This window comes from Ammospiza caudacuta, chromosome 6 (assembly GCF_027887145.1).
Source record: "Ammospiza caudacuta isolate bAmmCau1 chromosome 6, bAmmCau1.pri, whole genome shotgun sequence".
NCBI classification, from domain to species: Eukaryota; Metazoa; Chordata; class Aves; order Passeriformes; family Passerellidae; genus Ammospiza; species Ammospiza caudacuta.
In genome coordinates this window covers 29,474,754-29,498,913 of record NC_080598.1, presented here as the reverse complement: position 1 = coordinate 29,498,913, position 24,160 = coordinate 29,474,754, and the positions used below count along the sequence as shown (strand labels likewise).

The 24,160-nt window shown below is 39.5% G+C and overlaps 1 protein-coding gene across 1 annotated transcript in view; it reads left to right on the top strand.

Moving 5' to 3' along the window:
- The first annotated feature begins 331 nt into the window (after nucleotides 1-331).
- The window catches only part of SPTBN5 (spectrin beta, non-erythrocytic 5), a 90,470-nt gene continuing 66,641 nt past the window's right edge, over nucleotides 332-24,160 (top strand). The window contains exons 1-21 of the mRNA XM_058807858.1: nucleotides 332-442; nucleotides 3,406-3,573; nucleotides 4,028-4,147; nucleotides 4,819-4,976; nucleotides 5,858-6,086; nucleotides 8,958-9,589; nucleotides 10,558-10,696; nucleotides 12,048-12,280; nucleotides 12,724-12,877; nucleotides 13,380-13,580; nucleotides 14,720-14,926; nucleotides 16,069-16,260; nucleotides 16,978-17,130; nucleotides 17,699-17,829; nucleotides 18,501-18,752; nucleotides 19,305-19,592; nucleotides 20,224-20,470; nucleotides 21,298-21,437; nucleotides 22,436-22,535; nucleotides 23,090-23,260; nucleotides 23,349-23,513. Coding sequence (XP_058663841.1) covers nucleotides 332-442; nucleotides 3,406-3,573; nucleotides 4,028-4,147; nucleotides 4,819-4,976; nucleotides 5,858-6,086; nucleotides 8,958-9,589; nucleotides 10,558-10,696; nucleotides 12,048-12,280; nucleotides 12,724-12,877; nucleotides 13,380-13,580; nucleotides 14,720-14,926; nucleotides 16,069-16,260; nucleotides 16,978-17,130; nucleotides 17,699-17,829; nucleotides 18,501-18,752; nucleotides 19,305-19,592; nucleotides 20,224-20,470; nucleotides 21,298-21,437; nucleotides 22,436-22,535; nucleotides 23,090-23,260; nucleotides 23,349-23,513 — 4,191 coding nt within the window. The remainder of the gene's footprint in view (nucleotides 443-3,405; nucleotides 3,574-4,027; nucleotides 4,148-4,818; nucleotides 4,977-5,857; nucleotides 6,087-8,957; nucleotides 9,590-10,557; nucleotides 10,697-12,047; nucleotides 12,281-12,723; nucleotides 12,878-13,379; nucleotides 13,581-14,719; nucleotides 14,927-16,068; nucleotides 16,261-16,977; nucleotides 17,131-17,698; nucleotides 17,830-18,500; nucleotides 18,753-19,304; nucleotides 19,593-20,223; nucleotides 20,471-21,297; nucleotides 21,438-22,435; nucleotides 22,536-23,089; nucleotides 23,261-23,348; nucleotides 23,514-24,160) is intronic.

The window sequence follows — 24,160 nt, the reverse complement described above, 5'->3', positions numbered from 1 at the left end:
TAGAAGTGGTCCTCATGGGATCAAGGAGGCTGAGTGGAGGCTGAGAGCAAGAAAATAAAGCTGCATAGGTACATGTTACATTTTCGTCCTGAAGCTAGAGATATATTTTTAAAGGGTGAGGTCAAGCAAGTTAAAAATAAAATTGGTGAAATTGAAGTGCAAAGTGCAAGCAAAAGGAAATGAAGGTACTACACTGGGTGTGGTATTGAATCTTGTACCTGTTGGTGCTGGGTTTCCTATAAACACTGGTGTACACTGTTTTTTGTAGGTGGCCTGGCAGATCTTTTCAGCACTCAGCAGCCCACTGAGGTTTCTGGCTTCCTAGGTGACCATGGGCACCGAATATGAAAAAGATCATATCAAAAAGCTGCAGGAGCAGCGAATGTCCATGCAAAAGAAAACCTTCACCAACTGGATGAACAATGTCTTCTCCAGGAATAGTGTAGGTAGCTCCTTCAATGAGAAGATTTTTTTTTCTGGTTTTTGTTTGATTTTATTTTCCCACTGTATCCTTTTTAATGTTATTGTTAATGTATTTTTTCCTGGATGTTGTCACATGCAAGCAAGGAAGGATTTGACTAACCAGAGTGCTTCATCCTCTATCTTTTACCTCTCATCTGTCTCCTTTGTCCATGGTACCAGTCTTCTCTGAAATCAGGGTTCATTATGTGGACTGTATAACCCCATCATATTGTGATGTCCATTGTACAGTGGTGATCCTCTCAGAGAAAAGTCCTCATATGCTTCTTTTACCTGTAAATAAATTATCTGCAGATGTCACGGTTTCTCCAAGCAATGCTCAATTCCTTATTGCCTGGTGAAAATTTCTGACTTTGTGCTATGCCTGATCAGTTCAGTTCAAGTTGCTGCTCAAAGGATCTGAAAAAGTAGCCCCAATTTTGGGAATTTCAGACATACTGCCATGCAAGTCCTGACCAGTTTGTTTTCTGTAGCTCTCAGAATTCAAAAAATCTTCAGAGCCAGTGTGCAGTCCATACACGCATGCAAGGTAACGCCAGCATGTTCCAGGCTCCAGACTTACTGCAGATAAAGTTTCAGGCATGAATGATGTAGCTGTGTCACAGAAAGGAATGATGTCATCCAAAGCAATTCCATTTTCTGGGGTCTGTAGTAGATAGTAATGAAAATGGATACTGGGGACACCAAGCAGGACCAGGCCACTGGGTCCACTATAGCTCATCACTGTGTTTCAGCACCAGATGTGTTTTTTCAGTGTAATGTTTTGAGTTTGTGATTCATACAAAGGCAGCTGCAGAGCACAACAAACTTTCAAATTTATTTTTCGTAACGGAAACGAACAAATGCAAAACACAGGCTTGTTTTGCCACCTGCAGAAAGTTAGGTTTTTATGGTGTAGGAAATTAGTTCTGTTTAGCTGTAGACATATATTTTCTCATTTTAAAAATACTTTCAAGTTCAGAGATAAAAATGCCGGTCCGAAGTTCCGGCAATGTGCTTGTTCACGTATCATAAATGTCTGGGGAGCAAAGCCTGTGAGAGATTTCCAGGCCATATACGGCAGAGACCGCGCAGAGCTTATCTGGGTCTTCCTGGCAGCTTAGTCCCAGCTTTCCAAGGCAAACTTTGAGGGGATTGGATCATGCTACAGGACACTGCAATGTTCTCAGTTATACTGTTGACTGCTCCAAGCCTAGCACTAAGGATGCTATTGGATTGAATTTGTTAAGCTATCTGTGACTGGTATCTTTATGAGAAGAATGAGGCAACAAAGCTATTAAAGCAACAGCTGGGTGAGACATAAAGCAGATGTATGAAGCTTGTCTTTTTACAAATTCAAATGGAACTATTTTTCATTATGGAAGTGTCACAGAATGCAGCAACTTTAGCTTTTTTTATTGTAGTATATCATAGGCAGAATTTTAAGTTGTATTAAATATGCAAAAAGGAATAAAGTTGGCAACTTAACAGGGAGGTGTTTTTTATTAAGATAATCAGTGCAGCAAGTTGTAAATCTTTGTGCCATACACAGCAGAGATTTAAACACTCTCTAACTTTTTTACACTTCCAGTGTTTTTTCCTTTCTCTGGAGAAAAGATCTCTTAAGCTAATTAGTAACTGAAACTAGAAGGTGCATGCCTGTTGTCTGTCCTTTCCCCCCTTAGCATGTAAATACTCCCCTTAACATGTACATTTAAAACCGATAATGGCTTTTCTTTTTTCTTTTCTTTTCTTTTCTTTTCTTTTCTTTTCTTTTCTTTTCTTTTCTTTTCTTTTCTTTCGTTCTTTTCTTTTCTTTTCTTTTCTTTTCTTTTCTTTTCTTTTCTTTTCTTTTCTTTTCTTTCCTTTCCTTTCCTTTCCTTTCCTTTCCTTTCCTTTCCTTTCCTTTTCCTTTCCTTTCCTTTCCTTTTCCTTTCCTTTCCTTTCCTTTCCTTTCCTTTCCTTTCCTTTCCTTTCCTTTCCTTTCCTTTCCCTTTCCTTTCCTTTCCTTTCCTTTCCTTTCCTTTCCTTTCCTTTCCTTTCCTTTCCTTTCCTTTCCTTTCCTTTCCTTTCCTTTCCTTTCCTTTCCTTTTCCTTTTCCTTTCCTTCTTTTTCCTTTCCTTCTTTTTTCTTCTTTCTTTTCTTTATCTCTTTCTTTTTCTCTCTTTTTTTGATTAAAAAGATGATTTACTGTAATTGCAAAATCACAGTAATTTATTCTTAGGTGTGGTTTATTCTTAGGTGTGGTTTTAATGTCACTTCTAGATGGCAAGTGGCATAAGGCCAAAAGGAAACACCCAAGGCAAGTTCTTGTTAGGTCAGAGTACAGAGTGTGTCATGTTGTATCACCTAAGCGCTGGGTGACCTCATTACTGGCAGCAATAAAGCACATTCTTGTAAATGATCCCAACCTTTCACTTAGTGTGAGATTCTGGCTAAAAATATGGAGACTTTGAGTGGTAGTGCAGGTCCAAGGAGGACGTGACAAACTTTGTTGAGACTATGGAGTATAAGATGAGTCACTGAATGGAATTATCAGCTCAACTATTAAATGAAATGCACAGCTCAGAGTAAAATTATTCTGATAAAATAAAAGATTCACTTGAATTGGAATAAAAAATGTCAGCATTTTCAAAAGATTTGATTTTGAAAATGCTCAATTTTTTATTTTTCAAAATCTCCTACTTTTTCCTTTTTTACTCTCTTGTGGGTTTGCAGTTTTGTTTGGTTCTTGGGGTCTTTTTTAACTTCAGACTACTTTCATAATTAATGCAAGTCCTCCTGCACATCCATTTTTTCTGAATTAAGACTCACCACTCTGTGGATATACGCGCCATCATAGAGAAGACTCACTGGAACATCAAGAAGGTGTTGTTTGTTTCATTTTAGAAGTACAGGGTTCTCTGTGCCAAATGTTAAGCTGGAGTCTGTACCTGGTCTTTACAGGTAAAGATTGAGATAGAAGATATTTACACAGATTTGAAGGATGGCATCTCCCTCATGAAACTCCTGGAGCTGCTCTCCGGAGAAGCTTTGCCCAAACCAAGCCGAGGACAGATGAGAGTGCATTTTCTAGAGAACAACAGCAAAGCCATCACATTTCTGAAATCCAAGGTAAGTTAATATTGATATTAGAGATCACAACAGTTTATGTATATTATTAATTAAGTATAGCCTCATGTCCATTGTGGTTTCCCCCTCTAGTATACAAAACCATAACCTCTGAAGACAGACTAGGGATTTAATTAAAAAGAAAAAAAATAATCAAATTTTAATTTCTTTGTTATTTGAGTAATGTGTTTTAGAAACAGCTAATATTCCATTCCTTTGGAGGAAAGAAATGCATTTCTTTCCTCTCCCTAACCACCAGTTTTCAAAAAACATATATAGAAATTTTAAATTTTTGAGATCACTATCCCTTTGCTAGCAGGTCTGTGGACTGATGAAAAGGTGTAAACATTAAACCTCTTTTCTTAAGAAAAGGCCTGAACGCCCTCTCTAGTAACAGTTTGTTACACTGAGAGCTGGACACGAGTGCATTTATGCTGAACAGATACTGGTTTATTAGCAGGTACAAGTAAAAGTGATTGGTCCTGAGAATATCGTAGATGGTGACAGAACCTTAATCCTGGGCCTTATCTGGATCATCATACTTCGATTTCAGATTTCATCTATCAAACTTGATAAGGTAAAACTGTATCTTTGTCTTTTCGCTCGTGCAGTTGTGAGGTTTTTTTCAAAGGGACAAAACAGTGACTTGGAGATAGAACATTCATGTTCTTCACCCTCTTCTACAAATTTTTTACCAACTTTTGACTTCATGTTGAATTTCTCTGTCAATAGTTCTCTCTAGATTTGAGTCCCATGACACTGCTCTGAAGAAGCACATGCTTTTTAAAATTGTTTAATGTGTACTCTAAGAACGTGAAAAAGAAGGTTCTATAGGGGTATTGTGAAATCAAAGTCGATCAATTCTAACATTAGACCTGAACACATAATATTTTGTTTCTGAGTTCTATTTCACAGCTAAGGATGCAAATAAACGGAACTTTCCTTTCTGCCTGATTTCTACAGACCTTACAGAAGAGAAACATTTAAAATAATTCAGCACCTACATTTTACCTTATAGTTTCTGCATTCATTCATTTCACTTTTTTTTTTTTAATTGAAAACTTCTATTTTCATGTTAAACTTTTCTACCTTTATGACAGACACAGTCTGTAAGTCATGACTTTGAGTGAATCTGTGAATTGAACAAAAGTAATACAAAGTGACCTTTGGGAACATAAGTGTAAACTCACTGATAATATTTTCATACATTGTTGACACCAATTTTTCTTTTCTCTGTTCTCTTCACAGGAAGAGTTTGGAGGTAGAGCTGATGTTCTATTTGCCAATGAAGCCTTATTGCTATGGTGTCAGCATAAAACTGCCAGCTATTCCAATGTGAGTGTGAAGGACTTCTCCAAAAGTTGGAGTGATGGGCTGGCCTTCAATGCACTCATACATGCTCACAGGTAAGATTTGATGGATCAGTTTGGGCAGAGTTGCTCATTGCTCATTCTAGCTCTGACACAGGTTGTTCCAGGGTCTGAATTACAAGTTTTGGTAAGAAACTGTTAGATACTCTCTGCCCTTTCTTACTGAGGACTCTTCTTTCTTAAATTCTCTCTCTCCTTGGAAGGAAGAACAAAAAGCTCCTACTTGGAAGCTCCTTTAGTTGGGTATAATATTGAATTTTCAGGGGAATATCATGTATCTGAACAGTACTGCCCATGTGGTCTTAACCCCTCAGTCATGTTCCCTTTGCTCTTTTTCTAAAATTTTTTTCAGGCAGTGATTTTATTGTATGGACTTTGGAGCATGTATATCTTCCTCTTCAATTGTAATAGAGTAAGCAACTTCTCAGTCTCTTTTTTTCTCCCTTCTGTCCCTTTGAAAAAGAGTGAAGGAAATAGCCAAAAGCAGGAGAGAGAAACCACCTATGGGAACCTTGAACACTTCTTTGTCCTCAAGAGTTCTGCTATATCTTACAGGGGATACCATAGTGGGATTGTGGAACTTCCCCAGCTGGGAGTCACCTCCCTTCTCACAACTGTCTCTCTAGTGGGCTTTGGTTTTCACCCATTGGGGAAGAGGAGAAATAAGGGCAGACATTTGTTGGAAGTGGTAATTCAATTTCATAGAAAACAATTTTCTTCCTGCTATGTGGGCAAGGGACAATGCTCTTGAATAAAGTTCAGGGTCAAAGTAATTCCAGCGTTAATGTCACATAACATTAACAGTTACATGACTATTAACTTAGTCTCATAAACAGTTTATGGTTTATGATCTGAAAGAACTTACTACAAACATGAATCTTCCTTCATCTCCATGCCCTCTTTTTCTGCTTGCCCAGGCCTGATCTTATCCACTATAGCTCACTGCGGCAGGAGCAGCCCATTAAAAACCTGAACAATGCCTTTGATGTTGCTGAGAAAGAGTTTGGAATCAGCAAACTGCTTGATGCTGAGGATGTGGCAGTGCCCTATCCAGATGAGAGATCCATCATGACTTATGTGTCACTCTATTACCACTACTTCTCCAGACTGAAACAAGGCCAGACAATACAAAAAAGACTTAACAAGGTAAGTGCATTGCTATCTTTGGAAGTTATAAGTTAAAAAGGTAAAGCTAAATTTAATTTGGAAGTGTGGGGGGTTTTCTGCAAGCTCAACTTCAGGATCATTTTAACTGAATCAAGAGGCATAGCTATCTGAAAGACGTTGTACCTTGAGACTTGTACCTGTACACTCTCTGATGTCCAAGAGGGTTGCAATTATCTCTCTGAAAATCAATCCCTTTTTGACCTCACAGTTTCTGTTTGAGAACAGATATGGTTCCAAGGCAGCTTGAGGCATAGAGATCTCAATAATATTTGAAGAAGATTAAGACTATGCAAAAGCAGACCTAATCAACATTTTTCTCATTTAATAGGAATGATGATCCCTTCCTCTATAGAGCTACTTTGGATTTTGATCTCCTTTGAAAATCCTCATCCTTTCTTTCTAACTCCTTTGGTGAAAAATGAAAAAAACCCCAACCAAACAAAAAGCCCAAACAAATGAAACAAAACCAAAACAATTTAATACCACCACCACCAAATAAAACTGAGAGAATGCTAGCTAAATTGGCTGAATTTGTAAAAATTTTATTAATTTTTAAAATTTTTTTATTAAATTTAGCTAAGTTATGGGTTTTTTCTGTTTCCACTTACAATTCACCTCACATAAAAATGAGCTATATTAAAAATTTCTTGTATCCCACTGATGGAAAACTAAAGTAATTTTGTAGCTGTTCCTCCAAAGACCACTTCCCTTGAGAGAATTTGTCTTCTATCTCCAGAGAAGTCTGTTCTTGTTTTGACAAAACTACAAAAGAAGTAGCCTGCAGAAAGACTACACATCCAGGATGGGTCCTACAAACATCTGGATTCAGAGAACTGCCTGTGCAGTTGAGAGGGGGGATAAATTGCTTAGAGAGAGGAACAAAAATTCACACTGAGACTTCCCTGGTGGTGCCAAGGTGAAAAAGCAGGGTTTGGTCAGCTAAATGTGGTTTGTGTCAAGGATCAGATGATCCTGTAGCATGGCTCCCCACAGCACCAAGCCTGTTAGTGTGGAAGGAGTTTCTGGAGGATACTTTTTGTCAGAAACCCAACCTTAGGTAGTCCTGCAAGGAGCAGGGAGTTGGACTGTATGGGCCTTAGGGGTCCCTTACAATTAGAGATACTCTAGGATGATACGTATTAGAGCAGCATGTTCTCCAAAGAGATGCATTAGATGAGAGCAGGACTTGGAATTCAGTCAAAGTTTGGGCATCAGTGAGGAGAGTGGGCAGTAGGACTCCACAGCTCTACACATGGGTCACTGGATTTTGGCCAGGAAGCATTATTTATCTCTTGATAAACATGAAATAGTCCTTGAGTCCACAAGCATGGATTAGAGGAACTGTAAGGACCAAGCAGGCCATAACTTTTGTATTTTATGAGTAAGCAGTTTGCTTGCTCTTTCTTTTTTCAATTCTCATTGTGTTCCACAGTTTTTCCCATTTTTTCATAGTTATAGTTATTCCTTCTTTTCTCTCTCTCCACTCACCTGCTTCTTTTTCTCCCTTTGACTCCTTCCCTATTTCTAGCCTGTCTTGAATATTGCATTCCCATCATCCTGCATTTCTGACACACACAATCAGAAGGAGAAGGAAAGAGATGTTAATCTCATCACGTCCTTAGACCCCTCAAATAGATGGCTCTGAATTTACTAATAGGATTGGGAGGGAAGCCTGAATGTGTCAAGGAAGCCTTTGGATTCAGACTAAGTGTGTGACCAGGATGGCAGAGAGAAACAGCTCTGGAAGGCAAATCTCCTTTCCCTCTGCCATCTGAGGTCTGGGATCTACATTTGCTTGGGTCTTTCAGCAAGAACTGGGTACGATGGCAGAAAATTCAGAAGCGAGCCCTGATGTCATGGGCTGCTTTTCCTGCACTAAAGGTTGGTGCTATTTTGCTGCTCTTACAAGACTACAGCACTTAGTGATTGCCCAGTGCACTTTCTGGTAAGCAAAAGCAGATTACCACTTGGAAGGACTGGGTCTTTTCCCAGTGCCATCTCCCTCACTATTTTACCTGGCTGGGGCAGGTAAACTCAGGAGAATGATGGAGGCAGACAGCATTGTTCAGCACTACACCTGACATTTGCAGGAGTAAAGATCTGCATCTTTACTAAGTTAGGGTGAGGAAAAAAATAATAGGAAGTAAAAAGACAAAGTTGGAAAAAATGTAAAATGGAAAGAAATGATAATTTGATTCTAACACCTTTTGTTTCATAAGGATTCAATTCTAGATGTTTGCTCCAGTATTTACCTGAACTTGAAATAAAGGCAGGTCAGGCCACAAATGAAACAAATAAACCTCTTGGTCTTGAAAAGTTAGTATTAAATCAGAGTTAACATCCTTACTAAAACCCTGTTTGACCACAAAACGTTTTCTAGTAATTTTAATAAAGAGAAACAGTTCCAACAGAAGAGATGGAGAAGGAGATGTTTGACCACAGTCTGCTGTGTGCATGTGAGAGAACTAGGATCTTGTCAGATGGTCTGCTAAATCCTAAGTGGTGAAGCTGAAAGGGTGTAGTTACGGATCAGCCTAGAATTGTTTGGGGTTGAGGAATGAGACTGGTAAAAAAAATCTGGTTTTTTTTCAATTCTGAAACAAAAATTGTGAACCATGCTGTTTATTCCCAAATGTTTTCTTAAATAAAAACTGAAATGAAACATTAGGTAATATTGATTTATCTGTGTTTTATGGAAGGCTGTTCTAGCATTTCACCTAGCCTCAGATGTGACAGCTATCAGCACATCAGTATAAAAATGTGATGACTGCTGAAGGCACTGCTTTCTGTTCACCCACCATGCTTCATTCTGTTTCTTATGTGGCTTGTCATTTTATCTTCCCATTACAGATTGTGTTCCTCCTGAAGGAGATAGATGACTTGAAGCTTCAGTATGAGCAGATGGTCTCTGACCTCCTGAAATGGATTAGACAGAAGGTGGTGGAACTGGATGACCGTCATTTCCCCAACTCTCTTCAGGAAATGTGGCTGCTCATGGCCAACTTTAAAACCTTCCGCACTGTGGAGAAACCCCCCAAGTACCAAGAGAAGGGCATGATTGAAGCTCACCTCTTCAACATCAGGACCAAGCAGAGAGCCAACAACCAACGGCCATACTTGCCCCCAGAGGGGAAGACGCTGCAGGATGTGGAAAAGCACTGGATCATCCTGGAAAAGTCGGAGCACAACCGTGGAAAAGCACTGCAGAAGGAGATGCTGAGGCAGGAAAGGCTGGAACAGCTAGCCCAGAGGTTCCTGAAGAAGGCAGCCCTGCGTGAGTCCTACTTGGAAGACATGAGGAAGGTGATTGGGAAGCAAGACTTCTGGCCAGAGAGTGTGGACAGGATGGAAGCTGCCAGTAAGAAGCTGGAAGCCATTGTGGCAGATGTGCTGCCCAGGAGGGAACGCTTCACAGCTTTGGATGAAATGGCCTCCGTTATCAGCCAGGAGAACTACCACAGCAAAGATCAAATCTTGCAGAAGTGAGTGATGGCTGAGAAACTCTGTGGTAGTGGAGGTCAATATTAGTTGAAACTCTGTGGTGCAGTGGAAGGAAATTAATCATAATTGTGAACCCTATCTTTGCTCCTCATGAGTAGAACTGTCAGCAATTTCTTCTACCTGTGTACAGCAGATAAGACAAACACTTAACCTTCTTCAAAATTCCAACTTTTTTCCTTGAATGATCAAATCCTCAGACCAATTTAGAGTGAAAAATATTTTTAAGGTATTTTTTTAATATATGAAAATATACCTACAATTTTCTACTGAATATTCTATCTGCCATCAAAAAATGCTTAGAGAGGTACTATTTTTTTTCCCAAACCAACACATTTCTATTTCAGTCTGCAACTTGGGGAGATATGAATTGTTTAAGGCATGGTATTCTCAGAATAACTTCATTTTGGAGAAAAATTATATATTCTGTGATTATCTCAGGTTATTATATAACCTGATTTGTGAGTATCTAAGAATGCCATCCAAACAACTTCTCTTATGGTGCTTTTCTAAATTCAGACAAAATCAAGACCCTCTGTGAAAACTCAGAAAAACAGTTTAGAAATAGTAAATCAGACTATGAGATCAGGTTGTGACTTATGATGTTTAGATTAATGTTTTACTTTAAGCAGCCATTTAAAGAACACTTCTTTATTTCCAAGCCTTTCCACTGTATCAAGCAAAAGCACTGTAGCAAACAAAAGGATGTTTTATGAACATCCTTAAAAATAATGTCTAAATTCTAAGAAGTCAATGACAGTTGATGTGCTAGTCAAAATTCCTATAATAACATTCTTTTGACCTGTTTTGTGTTCCTGGCCTGTCCTTTTACACTGATGTCAAGAGTCATGTGTGTTCATTTAACTCCTCTAAAGCTGCAAGCACTGAGAATCCTCCAGTGATGCCCAAGGTCTTTGGTCCAAATTGGTAATTTCTTTCTCTTCCTTTGCAGGCAAAGGAACATTTCAAAGCAATGGCAGGATCTCCTGGATCAGCTGCAGAGACGAGAACAATCCCTGGGAACCATGCAGGAAATTCTGGGCCTCCTGAGGGACATAGATGCCATTACAGAGGAGCTGAAAGAGCTGCAGGTACTGAGCCCTCTCCAGCAGCACACAACTTGCAGTGCTGCCAATGTTTGTCCCCCGTGTTCCAGGGACTGGCTGCTGCCAACAGGAGATTTGTCTACCAGCTATAGAAAAAATAGACAGTTTTTACCTAGATGTCTAATTGAGTATTTTGGTTCATCATCACAGATAACTACACAAGGAAAAACAAGCTTTGCTCTAGGGGATTTCCCTAAAAGGAAAGCCAGGAATCCTATTACATGGAATGTACTACAGGTTCAAGTTATATGGTAATATAAAGATGTGAAACAATTTTTTCTAAATTTACGATTGCAAAAGCAAAATTGGAATAAACACACTCCTGTTTCCATTCCACATAATTCTTCTGAATAGCTTCTGGAAGTTCCTGCAGTAATTTTACAGATGGGAATTAGCTCAGCCTTACAGGTATATAAGCTCATGAGAAAGAAAAGTTCCACTGTAAATGCATAGTGGCTGCTTTTAGCAAGAATTTCCAGCTGTTTGTTAAAGCACAAACTATCCAGCATGAGAAATAACTGGGTTCATATTGATTTTGTAATGGAAGGAAGTATGTGTACATTCTTTGCCTTGAAGACAGAAAAATCCTCATGACTACAGGTTGCTTTGTACCCAAGCTGAAAGAGTCAGTATGGTATATGAAGCTGTGAATTTCAAATTAAAGATAAGAGATATCTCTAAGTTACAAATATTTCTGTCCTAGTGCTAGTAGGCAAAAAATAGCTAATGGTAATATTGGAACAACAATAGTCTGAGAATATGGGAAAAGTTTGGTAAGGAGAGATAGTACCCTAGGATTAATGGTTGTATCCATTGATACAATTGGGAAGAAGACAGACTGATAAGCACTTCTCATCAGTCACCAATTAACTATTATAAAGTACTTATTTTCATTATTTACATAGGCAAGTAGGCTTCTCAAATGAAAGAACATTGCAGTTAGAACATATCATAGAATGGGATATTGTGGAATTCTTCAAATACAGACTGTGAATCAATCTGCCTACAGTTGGGTCTATAGCAAAGAGATATTCATTGCACCCACAAATCCTGAGACCTTGAGTGCTTCATCAGAAGAAATATCTTAGATACCTATGTGATGAGACCGTTATTTACACTGCAACAGATCAAAACTCTGGATTGTTGCTATTAGCTTCTAGAATTGAAAAAAAAAGTATAATTTCTCTAAATAGGCAGGTTTTTAGCTTTACCTATCTGACATTCTAGGATATTTAGAAGCTATGAGAGACAACAGGAGCCTTTTAACTGATTTATTTGCACTGAGACCCTGGATGGACTCTCTGAAAATGTCTATTTTTTTCTTCTCATTTTGTAGGTGCTGGTGAATTCCCAGGACTGTGGGAAGCAGCTCCTTGAAGTAGTAGATTTGCTGCAGAATCACAACTTGGTTGACTCACAGATCTCTTCCTATGATGACAGATTGACACACATCACCCAGAGAACAGCAGAAATCAGCAAGGACAGCACAGTTAAATCAGAATTGCTTTATGCAAAAGTTCAGATGCTTCGTCAGCTGTACCAGAACCTCACAGCTCAGAGCAAGTCACGGTAGGGCTGTGCTTGTGGCTCTGTTCTTCCTGATTAGGATGCCCAATGTGCCATTCTTTAATGAGAAGGCACAGCTTCCCAGCATTTGAAATTTTGTCATTTCTCCATTTATCAAGACATAACAAAAGCAACTTGAGTGTCTTGATTGCACTTGTGAAAGAATCACTCACTTTCATAGATGAGAAACAGATTCACTCTCAGCATTTATTATAACTTGCTTTATGAGAAGTCTGAATAGCAAATGGTTATCTCCTCATCTCCTGGAGAAAGAAGAAAATATAATTTTGTTTCTTTTGTCTTATTCCATGAATAAATTAATATATGACAAAGAGGAACTAAAGGCATTCAAATTCTCAATTTTAAAATATTTCTTCAATCAATCTACCACTGTCTTCATGAATCTTAATTCTGACAGTCACATACTCTTTGTTTCCTTGGTTCAGTAAATCTCAGCTAGAAGAAGCCTTGAAGCTTTTTGAATTCTTCCGTGATTGCAAAGAGGAAGAATCATGGATCTCTGAGAAGTGGAAGCTGGCAAGAATGACAACATTAGGGAAAGATGTCAGCCAGATCACAGCCTCCATTCAGAAAAACAAGGTATCTTACTCTGTTGCTGGTGCCTTGTCTTTGTATTAAAGCAAGATTTTAGATCATCCATGTCTTTCAGTTCAGTCAGTGCAGCACTTATAAGAATGCTGTCAAACTAATCCTTATCTTAAGGATAAGATAATCCTTGTCTTATTTCAGGGTTTGGAATTTTTAAAAAATGTATAGAGTAGGCATTTTTTTTCCAAGGAGTGGAAATAAAAGGGTATAGAAGGAATATGCTTCATTCTGGAGTAGAAGTGGGCTTTCTTGTGAATACACTGAGCTCCATATTAGCTAATTTTTGATGGGCAAAAAAATGGTTGCTAGTTTCTGTGTCTCTTACCTTTTTTTCCCATCCAAGAGAGATGAGGGTAAAGAGAGAAGTGGTGAAAATATCAGACATGGGGCTCTTGGAAATACTTGCATGACAGCAACAGAGAGTAGGAGCCACTCTTTTCTCTTGGCTGGTGGGGAATGAGCTGTGCTGACAGGTTTTCTGTCCTTGTGCTAGGCTCTTGAGGCAGAGTGCAATTCACACAGGGCCCTGTGCACAGAAGTGATGAGGAAGGGCTGGGAGCTCAGCCAGAAGAACCCCATGCGCCAGGACGACATTCTGAGGCAGACAGACAACCTCCAGAAGCTGTGGCAGCAGCTCCAAGATGAGATTGCTGATCGCAAAGGCCGCCTGCAGGCAGCAGCCCTCATCAAACAGGTAAGAGGTTCTGCTGGGGTGTGTGATATGTGGGACATGCATGTAGCTCAGTTCTGCCCCATGCCCCCACGTGGAAGACAACACTGGCAGGAAAGACTTCATCTGTTGGCCTTCAAAAAGATCTCTGGCAGTGAAGTCTCAATCCTCCTGCAAGCCAGGCACACAGGAGATTTGAGCAGCTGGGAGATGCTTTAAAGGTTAAAGTGCTAATGGAAATAACTCACATGACAGCGCTAATGGAGAGTCTTTTTAGAGGGTGGATCAGGTAGCTGCGTGATATATTTCAAAAATGAAAAAAATTCCAAAGACCACCAACCAAAGAAACACATTGTAAGACTTAAATTGACTGCGAACTTCACAAATCCTTCAAAGTGTTTGACCCTTCCGTTCTGACCTACAGTTTTACTCCCACAAACATTCACACATCTGCAAATAAAGAATTTGTATAAAAGCAACATTCTTAAATCTTATCACATTATCTCAGGTATTCTTATTTTCCCCTTCTTAAGATTTTTCTCAATCTGTTGTTTCCATTAAATGTTTGAGCAAAACTGAACAGCTTTTTTCTTAAGAAAGTCTAAATGCTCTCTTCTCTCTATTGACACCATTATGGTGTTTTTGTTTTTCATTGTCCCTCATTACTATGGGCATTCTTTGTTTCCTGTTGTTCCTTTATTCTATGTCTCAAACCCATGTTTCACCCTTCTACAACCATAGCCAGGCAGACTGCAAATTCTGGAAAAAGTAAACTTCTGTTGTAGACCATGTTCATTGCTTGTTCCTTAAACAATTAGAAAGTATCTGTTGGTCTTACATAGTGATGCATACCAACATCATACATTTTATTGCTGCTGTTATGTGCCACTAATTTTTAACTAGTTAGGAGTTTTTAAGCAGCTACATAGGCAATCCTTGAATCTCTTTACTCACTATAATTCTGTGAATTAGCTGTGTTGTGAGCAGGAAACACATCACAAGCTTAGACTTACCTTATCCATAGCTGTCACAACACCTGGAAGTAGCCTGAAGACTACAGACCTAACGGAACTTCCCCTTATTCATAATTTTACAAAGAGGAAGGAGCTGGATATGCTACTTCCAGCATAAATCCAAGTGTTGTTCTCCCTGTGCTCCTTCAGTACTTTGCTGACGTCGACGAAGCGGATTCGTGGCTGCGCGAGCGGCAGCCCCTGCTCGCCAGCAAGGACTACGGCAAGGATGAGTCGGGCGCCGAAGCGCTGCTGCACCGTCACCTGCGCCTGGAGAAGGAGATCGCAGCCTATTCCTCCGAGATGAGGCGCCTCAGGGAGCAGGCTGACATCGCAGCACAGCACGCTCCAGCTGCAGTAAGCAGGGGGGGGATTGTGTCACACTGTGTTGAAGAATGTTGGCGAAATGGTTTTCCAGTTATTCATTTTTTATTTGTTTTACCTAAATAGAGTATTCCAAATTAGGGTTTTAATTAGAACTGGGAGAAATTTTTAGGTGAAAAAGAAGTTACTTTCTGCTCATAGCACACCTAGTTAGTATTCTTTAAAGTGCTAGAAATGCTCTCATCCATGTTAGTACCTCTAATGGTCCTCAGAAATACATTCTCATTCTTTATTCTCATAAAATGATTAATTTTAATAATCTTTAAAAAGCAGACATTTAATCAAAACATCCTTACAAATTCTTCTGGTACCTTAATGTAGTGAAGAACTATCCCACAGCTCCAGGAGCAGTTCATTCCATCCCTTATTATTAAAACAAATGAGATGAAGTCAAGCTCTTCAGATGCCCCTCTTTTTCACTGACTAGAAAAGGGACTTTTTACCTGAAATCAGCTCATTTAATAACAGAATTCGGGGAGATGAATGAATGACACATTTCATAGTTTATGTTAAATGTCTATATTCACTCAATGTTTAGCCCAGTAAATTTGAGAGCAATGGGCATCTCTTGTGGCCGTTCCTTTACCTCATCAATCCAACATTAATTTTTATTAGAAAAATATTTTATTACTTTGCTGTGAAATGTGAAAAAGTACATGACAAGATGGTGTTGATGCACAAATAGAAGTATTGGTTCACTAGGGCACTCATAGATTTTGAAACTGGAAGTGTTCAGCTGCTGAAACATCACCACAAAGAGAACCATGAGTACAGTTAGTTGCCTTGCTTTGTTGGCACTCCTGAAAATAAAAAAGCTTCTCCAACCAAACAACTTTGATTTGGGCAGAAAATGAGAATTTTTACTGTATCAATACATTTTAAAATGAGCTGAATTAAACTTCTTCTTTAAACAAAACCAGAATATTTTTCAGGTTTTTAAATTAATTTCTCAGAATAAAACAATGGAAACAGTTCCCAAAAAATACTGGAAGTTTTTGGTTTAAAGGGTCAGAATGCTGTGATATGAACTAGCAAATCCAAATTTTCCTTCCAAGTGAAATTTTATCCAAATCAGAAATTCTTATCCATTGATTTTGTTAAATTTTTCTTAACAGATGACAAAGAGGGAACCCCCAAGTGACTTAAACCAAAAGACAGCTAAGCTACCATTCAGTCGAACCTGGGCAACATCTGAAACTGCATCCACTGGAACCTCAAGTCTGGATGATCATTTCCTTCCAGAGAATATCCGGAAGACCCAAGAAGAAATAGATTCACTTTATGAACATCTACAGAGCATGGCTGAGGTATAATATCCCCTTCTGCTGTGCAGTTCATGAAAAAATCCAAACCAGTGAAAAACTGAAATTAAGTGCTTTGCTGGCTTCTGCTTTTCAGTTTAATAATGTGCCTCAATCCTGTTAATTCCTGAAGGACTTCAAGCCCTGAGATTATCACTGAAGTTTTTTATCAAAATAGATTTTATGTGGGCAAATTTCCCATTTATATTCCAGGATTTTAGTCCATGAAAAGCAGATTCTTTTGTGTAATCCTTTTCTTTTCCCCCCTTCATTTTTGCTTCTCGTAGCTCCTCAATCACCAGGCTGACACCAGAAAAAATAAACTGCGACCTGTATTTTGTTAATATGCTGCTCTTCACTCACACCTGCTCTAATCATGCCCTAAAGACTGACACAAACATGTTCTATGTGACTTTTACATATTCTAGAAACTGCTGCCTTATGCCTTCAGCAAGCAGTGGCAGGTTGCACAGCAGCCTTCCTAACTGTCCAGAGGCTGAGCACTCTCCAAATTATTCTCTTATGCTTTTAAACCACTGTTGCTCTGGAAGAAATATTGTGATCTTAAAATTTCATGTTCTGTTCTCTTTCAGCAGTGTATGAGAAAACTGCTAAGGTACTAATACTACGTGTATTGTAGCTTAAATGGAAGGATCTTTTTTCTGTTTCTTCAAATGGTAAGGAGTTATTGCAGCAATAGTTAAGTCTTCATCTCTCTTATAGGACAGAAAAAAGGCTCTGGAGGAGATGATTGGATATTATCGCTTCTGTAGCTCTTGCGAAGAATTTCAGTCATGGATGAGAGATAAAGAGAACATTTTCCGCACTCTTCAACCACAAGCAGACAATGTGGAGGTCATGCAACAGAAATATCAGGTATCCCTTTTTCCTCTTCCCAGATGACCCCTTTTTAATCAATTTTACCTTAAGAAAAAAGATAAAGTTGAGAAATTATGTTTTGAGAGCCTTTTCATTAATTTCAACTTAGAGAGTCATGCATAGGCCAGATATTTCTTTTGTACAGACTATGCCAACTTACTGAAGCTGATGTGACTGTGTCCCTTTATCTTCCTGTGAACACGGTATCCTGTACAAGTACCATGGTACACAAGGATTCTTTCTGTCATTTATCTTGCATCACTTTTAAAAATTATGAAATTTTAAAAATTATCACTTTAAAAAAATTATGAAATTACCAAATTATGAAAAAATCCATCAGTGCACTTGCATCCCAGTGGAGCGGGACATATGTGCACAGTGTGCACACCAGGAAGGGCAGGGGGATGCAGGGGAATTGTGTGCACATGTGTGCATGGAGAAGGCAGGCAAGGGAAGAAGCCACCTGTGGAAGAGGGATATGAGTGGATGTAAGAGATGATAGAGAATTGTGTCCACAGAAACAGAAAAACCTCATGTTCTTCATTATTGTATTTTTCCATTTTAGAGATTTTTAACGGAACTGGCTGCAGGCAAAGGCCAGCTGGAAGACATTGAAAACTTAGCTGCTAAATATGAGAAGATCAGTCCCAGCAAATATTTTGAGATCCAGACTTGGATGGAAAAGATCAACATCAGGTAAGCACTGATAAGCAGAGGATTGTTTAACAGGGATAATTGGAGAGCTGACTATTCTAGACCCTTCTAGACAGCAGTGCCACCGATGGGAAAGGGGCAGCCCTCAGCTGGCTGTAGGCTGGCCCTGAGCTCAGTGCTGTGTCTCCAGGACTGAGGCGGGCTCCTAGGACCCTGGTACCAAATTGCTTATACTGTAGAAATGTTTGGGTGCCTGTTAAAGCACAATGTGAATTCATCCACAGGTGACGATGTTGTATTCAGAGTAGTTCTGCTGTGCTGCAGCTGATTTGGTTACTTAAGCATCAGGGTGAGGACATACTTCACAAATCTTGAAAGGAGCATCAAGCCATGTTTGACTTCACTAGGAGTATTTAGTATCTGTTGTGAATGAATTCCTGCTACCATGTCACTCAGTGGGCATAGGCAGGTCCTGATTTTGACCATGGTTATTCAATTGCATTGTGTTCACAGTGTTCTGGTCACCTGAGCAGGTCCCGATTTTGGAGATGACACTGATATGAACTTTGATGTTGTGAGGGAGTGCTGGTATTCACCCCCACCCATCCCAGACATTTAAGACCTGATGTAATCTTTATACAAGACTCTTTCTGAACAGAAAGCAGATGCAGTTCATTTATAACAATGGCTACAAATTATCATCTCGCTTCAAGGTGGCAATCCCTGGAAACACTGAAGGAGGAGAAAGGCTCTGAGCTGATTGGAGTGGCTGATGTGAGGACGTTTCTTCAGGACTGTCAGAGCATAGGGGTACTACTGCAAGACAAGATGGTCCAACTCAGGGATCTGGAACCAGGGAACTTGCCTGCTGGACTGGAGTCAGACAAGCGCAAACTGTACACAATTGAGAGAGAGGTCCTGGTGACAGAGAGGAAAATTGAATACTTGAGGAGTGTTGCAAAATCGTAAGGAACCTTCTTTATGTTTTCGCTTTCTTTGCTAGTTCTCTAAGATCATGCTGCAAATTATGGCTATAAAGAGAAAGAGCAGCTTTTGAAGTTTCTCTTTCTAGAAAACCAAAGAACTCACTTGCCTGCTGGACTGAGCTGATTTCTCTTGAGTGTGGCTGGGTGACTGGGGAGGTGTTTTTTTCCTGACTTCGCAGTTGTAGAAGGATGAATACCACAGGATTGTTTGTAGCTCTAAAAAATCCTCTCTTACTAGTGTTAGTTACCTACTTCAAAATATGGAGGTATCACTTAGGTCCTGAAAGAGGGTAGTTAGGGGAAGCAAGGGTGATGGTAGGAGAATAGCAGATAATTGTGCAAAGGAAATTTGCCCAAATAAATTTGAAATATTAAGGTTTTTTACTTTAGTTTTCAGTACATTCACAATGGGGATATGTTGCCTTAGCTGACTTTCTTTTTAATGGAATTCTAAATATCCAAATCCATTCCTTTTAAAGAGTACTGGTTCAAGCTCTAAGTGCTCATACAGTTGAATGTATTTTATTGAAGGATCAAGGACACCAACCCTGCAGAGAGCAGGGCCATCACTGAGCAGGTAGAAAACATGGAGAGGCTTCTGGCAAAGCTCAAGCTGGAGATCCAAAAGAAGCGAGACATTCTGCAGTGGGCCCAAAACCAGCAGTCCTTCCTGCAAGACAGCCGCAGGCTCCTGCTGTGGGCAGAGGGCATTCGGGAGAAACTGAGCAGTGAAGAAATGGGTCTGGACGTGGGATCTGCAGAGCAATTGCTGAAGGAACATCAAGACCTGCTGATAGAAATTGGCTCTCAGAATGAGAGGTAGAGAGATTCTGGCAGGGTGGGGTGATATGACAACTGTACTGTGAAAATGAAATGTGTAAATCATGTACATAAATTGTGCATGAAGGTGATACCGAAATTTTATTCACATTCACTTGAATGTTCATGACAAAAGGAGACTGCAAAACATAAAATCTTGTCAACTTTTGCATGCTTATCCTGTAGGCTGAGGGAGGGGGAAGGAGGAGCTGTGTGTTTGCAGTAGTAGAATTCCACAACCTCTCCTGACACTCTCAGAAAGTGCCATCTGTACTTCTTTCCAGTACCTCATTCCTTCTTGGGCCTTATGCTTCTGTTTGCCATCATTTTCAGTTCTTCTGCACTGTTATGAATTTCCAGATACTGTTGGCCCTCCTTTCCCTTTAAATATGGAAGCCTGCTTATGTGGGCTTTCAGTCCCAATGGGGAAATCTCACCTACTGCTTCCAGCATGTATCCCTGAGCAATAAAACAGCTGCACTTTGTAGTGCATAACCTGCAGGGAAAAGGTAATAGGGAGGGAGGGAAACTTGGTGTATGGGTGCTGCCAAGAGACCAAAGAGCTGTGATGAAAGAGAATTCATATTCCCTCATGCAGTGAGGTCTCATTTTTCTTTTTGACTCTGGGAAGATTTCTGCAGCTTGAAGAGCTTGGGCGCAAAGTAGTTGACCAGCAACCCAGTAACAACAGGAGCCGAGATGTCCACCAGACCATGGAGAGGCTTGCCAAGGAGAACAAAGAGCTGGAGGAAATGTGGGAAAAGCGATGGAAAAAGCTGCAGGATGGCCTGGAATTGCAGAAGTTCAATAGGGAGGGAGACCGTATCAACGCAGCCCTCTCTGGCCACGAGGCCTTTCTCCGGGGGGATGACCTTGGGGTATGGACAGCAGCTGATCTTGTTTCCTCCTGCTTCTTCTCCCCATCCAGGGAGTAGTAACAACCTTCTTTATTAGAATGGCTTCTTTATTCTTCTGATCACAGCATTTCCATGCTTGGGAACTGGACTTTCAGGATCTTATTAACATTCTCATGTTCTTACTCACCTTAAAGAGAACAAAGCTCATTGTCCCTCAAAAAAAATTTAAAACAGCTAGGGTTGTGATTTGTTGCTGTTTGTACATGTCATATAAAATTTCTATAAAATTGACTCATCCATTAAAAAAATAAGGTTTCCACTTAAACACAGTAATTTCTTTTCAAGTAAAAATGCAACCTTTTTTTTAAAAAAAAACTTTTTATTTCATTAATTTAAGAATATTAAAGCATATGAAGCAAAAAAAAATGCAGACAATATTTACAAAATCAGTGAAGAAGGAGGTTGTGGTCTCTCACTGCCTCTTATGTTCTCAGCTGAACCCAAAACATTGAGACTTTGGGATCAACTGAGTGGAATAAAGTTTTGCAAGTTAGTCTTTTGTAATGCATATCCCTACATGGGCCAGAGTGGGGACATAAATTTAGAATGCAGATTTTCTTAGAAGGTGAAAATGGAACCATAATGGAAACATAGAACAGAGAAACTAGATATGATGCAAACATGCTGCTTGTTTGTAGCCCTGAACATCCTTGGGCTCATGCAAAATGTATACCATATTTCCTGCCTGAGAGAGAAGGAGGAAAGTAAGGTCCAACTTTTTTTTTTCACTGATACAGAAACAATAAGAGCAAGAAAAGTCCTGACCAAATTTTCTTTTTCAAATGCAGGACCATGTAGATGCTGTTCGAAGCCTCCTGAAGCAGCATCAGGAATTTGAACAACTGCTGATGGCACTGAAGAGACGAGTGGAAGCACTCAATGAAAATGGGGTGAACCTACTAGAGAGTAGGCACTTTGCATCTCATGTGTGAGTCCAAACCCATTGCTTTTTTATTGAGCTTAATAAATGATCCAGTGTGATCATGTGAAATGAAAAATTTTCTTTGAGGAGAAATTAGTTGACCTCCAATGCACAATTTGATGGATAAGGGAGCCAAAAGTAATTATTTTCAAAAAATAGATTTCCTGTGCTCTTAGGACAAATGAGCTTTAGGTTAAATGTGGCATTTGGCAGAACACTAGAATAATTTGTTTTGTATCATAAATTACACATGGTGATAAAACTTCCTTAGACTAAACTCATCAAATGCCTACAGAAAAAGAACTCCTTAATTTGTCAGTATCACATATACTGACAAATGATAGAAATACGGTTTGCTTTCAAAAAGTTACTGAAGCAAAATTCTTCAGGAGCATCTCCTTCGTGTTTTTGTCCAAGCTGAACTGTTAACCTGTAATTCCTTTCTCTCTGCTAGAGCCATGAGGATCTAGTAAGGGGACTCCTTTGCAAACAAGAATTAGAAACAGAGGTTTAGAATGGACCTCTTGGATCAGAAGACTGTGTTCTTGTGATCATAAGTGATAATGTCTTGAACACTCCCTCCCTCCACAAATTTATAAAACTGCCCTTAAGATCTGTTTTCTTGCCAGCACTACTACCATTAGAAAACCATTCCAAAGCCTCATTGCACTTACACCCAAGTGGAAGTTATTAGTTAATTATAAGTAATATAACAATTACATAACTATGGAATATTCAGAGCAGAGGGAGGTCTCAGTGTTCCAATGTATGGCTGCAGTGCACTAATGTGACACAGCCATACAAGAGGAAAATCCAGACCAGCTAGCAAGCAATACCTGCTCTCCAGGTGAGCCCAACATGGTGATGGGACAGGGTCTTATATCCCTTTTTCCTGTCAGCAAAGTTGTAGAAACTAGATTACGTTTATATCGCAGTCATGACTGCAGCATAAGCAAGGGGAAGCAGTATTAGTACAGCATTGGACTTTCTGTTTTTCATGGTAGTATTGAAGAGAGAATGGTCACTCTCCGGAGAAGGTGGGAGCAACTGATACAAAGCAATGCCAAGCGAAAACAGAGGTTGTTGGATTCCCTGCAACTACAGGTAACTGATACTGCAGATTTGGTCAGGCATCTGTGAATTTGGAATTTTATCCTTTGTCTTAATATGAGACAAAAACTCAAACTGCTGAACATTCCTACTACAGCTCTTTGGCTGTGGGACAGAGCTTTGTTTTCCAGGAAGCAGATGATGCACTGGCAATTAAACTTACAAAGCTATAACCATAGAATTTTTTTTTAAAAGAGGAGATTCTGAATGAAAAATATCAATAGAATGCTTTGTCTACTGGTTGAATTTATTCTGTTTATTACTTACTATTGGTCTGGGCCTTAATAACTTAGTGCAGTTAATCAAAGCTTTGGCACCAAGCTTAGTTTCTATGCTGAGATATGAAGTTATACTGGAGGACTGGTCCTCTTCTGGTTAAAATATTCTATCAACAATGCAAAACTTCGCTGACAATTACAGGCAACAGATTAGTAAATGTGGTAAAAAAGAGACCAAGAGATATTATGATGGCTTAAAACCTCATTTATAGTTCAAGATCATACTTCTTCATTAGTTAAATCAATTTAATCCTGTTTGTTTGCTGTAAGGAGTTTAATCGTGATGCTGCTGAGCTTTTGATATGGATGGAAGAGAAGTACAAGATTGCATCAGATGAATCCTATCGAGATCCAACAAATGTTCTACGCAAGCTGAAGTGGCATGAGGCTGCTGAGAAGGAAATGTTGGCTAATGAGGAGCACTTTACAACACTGATTAAGGTGAAGGCAGCTTTGGAGCTGTTTTCCATCTTGTACTGAAATTCATAGATGCTGACTGCTAATAAAGTGATGCTCTGTGTTTCTCCAGAAAGGAAATCAGTTGATTCAAGACAACCATTACGCTGCAGTTTCTGTCCAGGAGAAGATGTCAGAGCTTCAGAAGAAGTGGAGGGAATTGTATGGCAAGATGATAGAGCGAGGTGACAAACTGAGACAAGCTGGACAGCAGGAACAGCTCATGGAACTGCTGCAGGTCAGGAAGTCATGAGGAACAGACGGGAGGAATAGCTTAGGAGCCTGGTTCCTCTATTGTGTGGACACCACATAGAATAGAATACCATCCAGACAGAAGTGGTTTTTAAGGTCTCCATTTTGTCTACAGTTCCTGGAAAGAAACCCCAATATTATAGTATCCAAGCTAACTTCAAATTTATGAGCATGATAACAGCCAGCAAAGCATCAGGCTGTTGAACTTGGGCTCAACACTGCATCTGTGTGGCCATCCTGCACTGGGAAAACAACCCAAACTCTATAGGGGTCAGTGCTATGCACACATAAGCGCTTGCCTGGAGGCAGTCTGGGGCTGCAGACATGACACTGTATTAAGCACATGGTCATCCAGTCTAATTTTATAACAAGGACAAATATGCTGTGAAGCTGTTGTGAGACCATTATGAATGGAATTGCTGTTGAGTTATAGCTACAATCTGAAGTCTTTGAAGATTGTGTAACGCTTTTATATTGTGTTGCTGGAAGATATTTCAAAGAGACAGTTTTCAATGATGTGTTTTAGTGTTTCAGAGAGAAGAGTACTCCAAAATAGTTCATAAAACAAAATATTCCCAGAAGATGTCTCTTAGAGACATCCAGACATCATATTACCAAGAAAGGACAATTGGA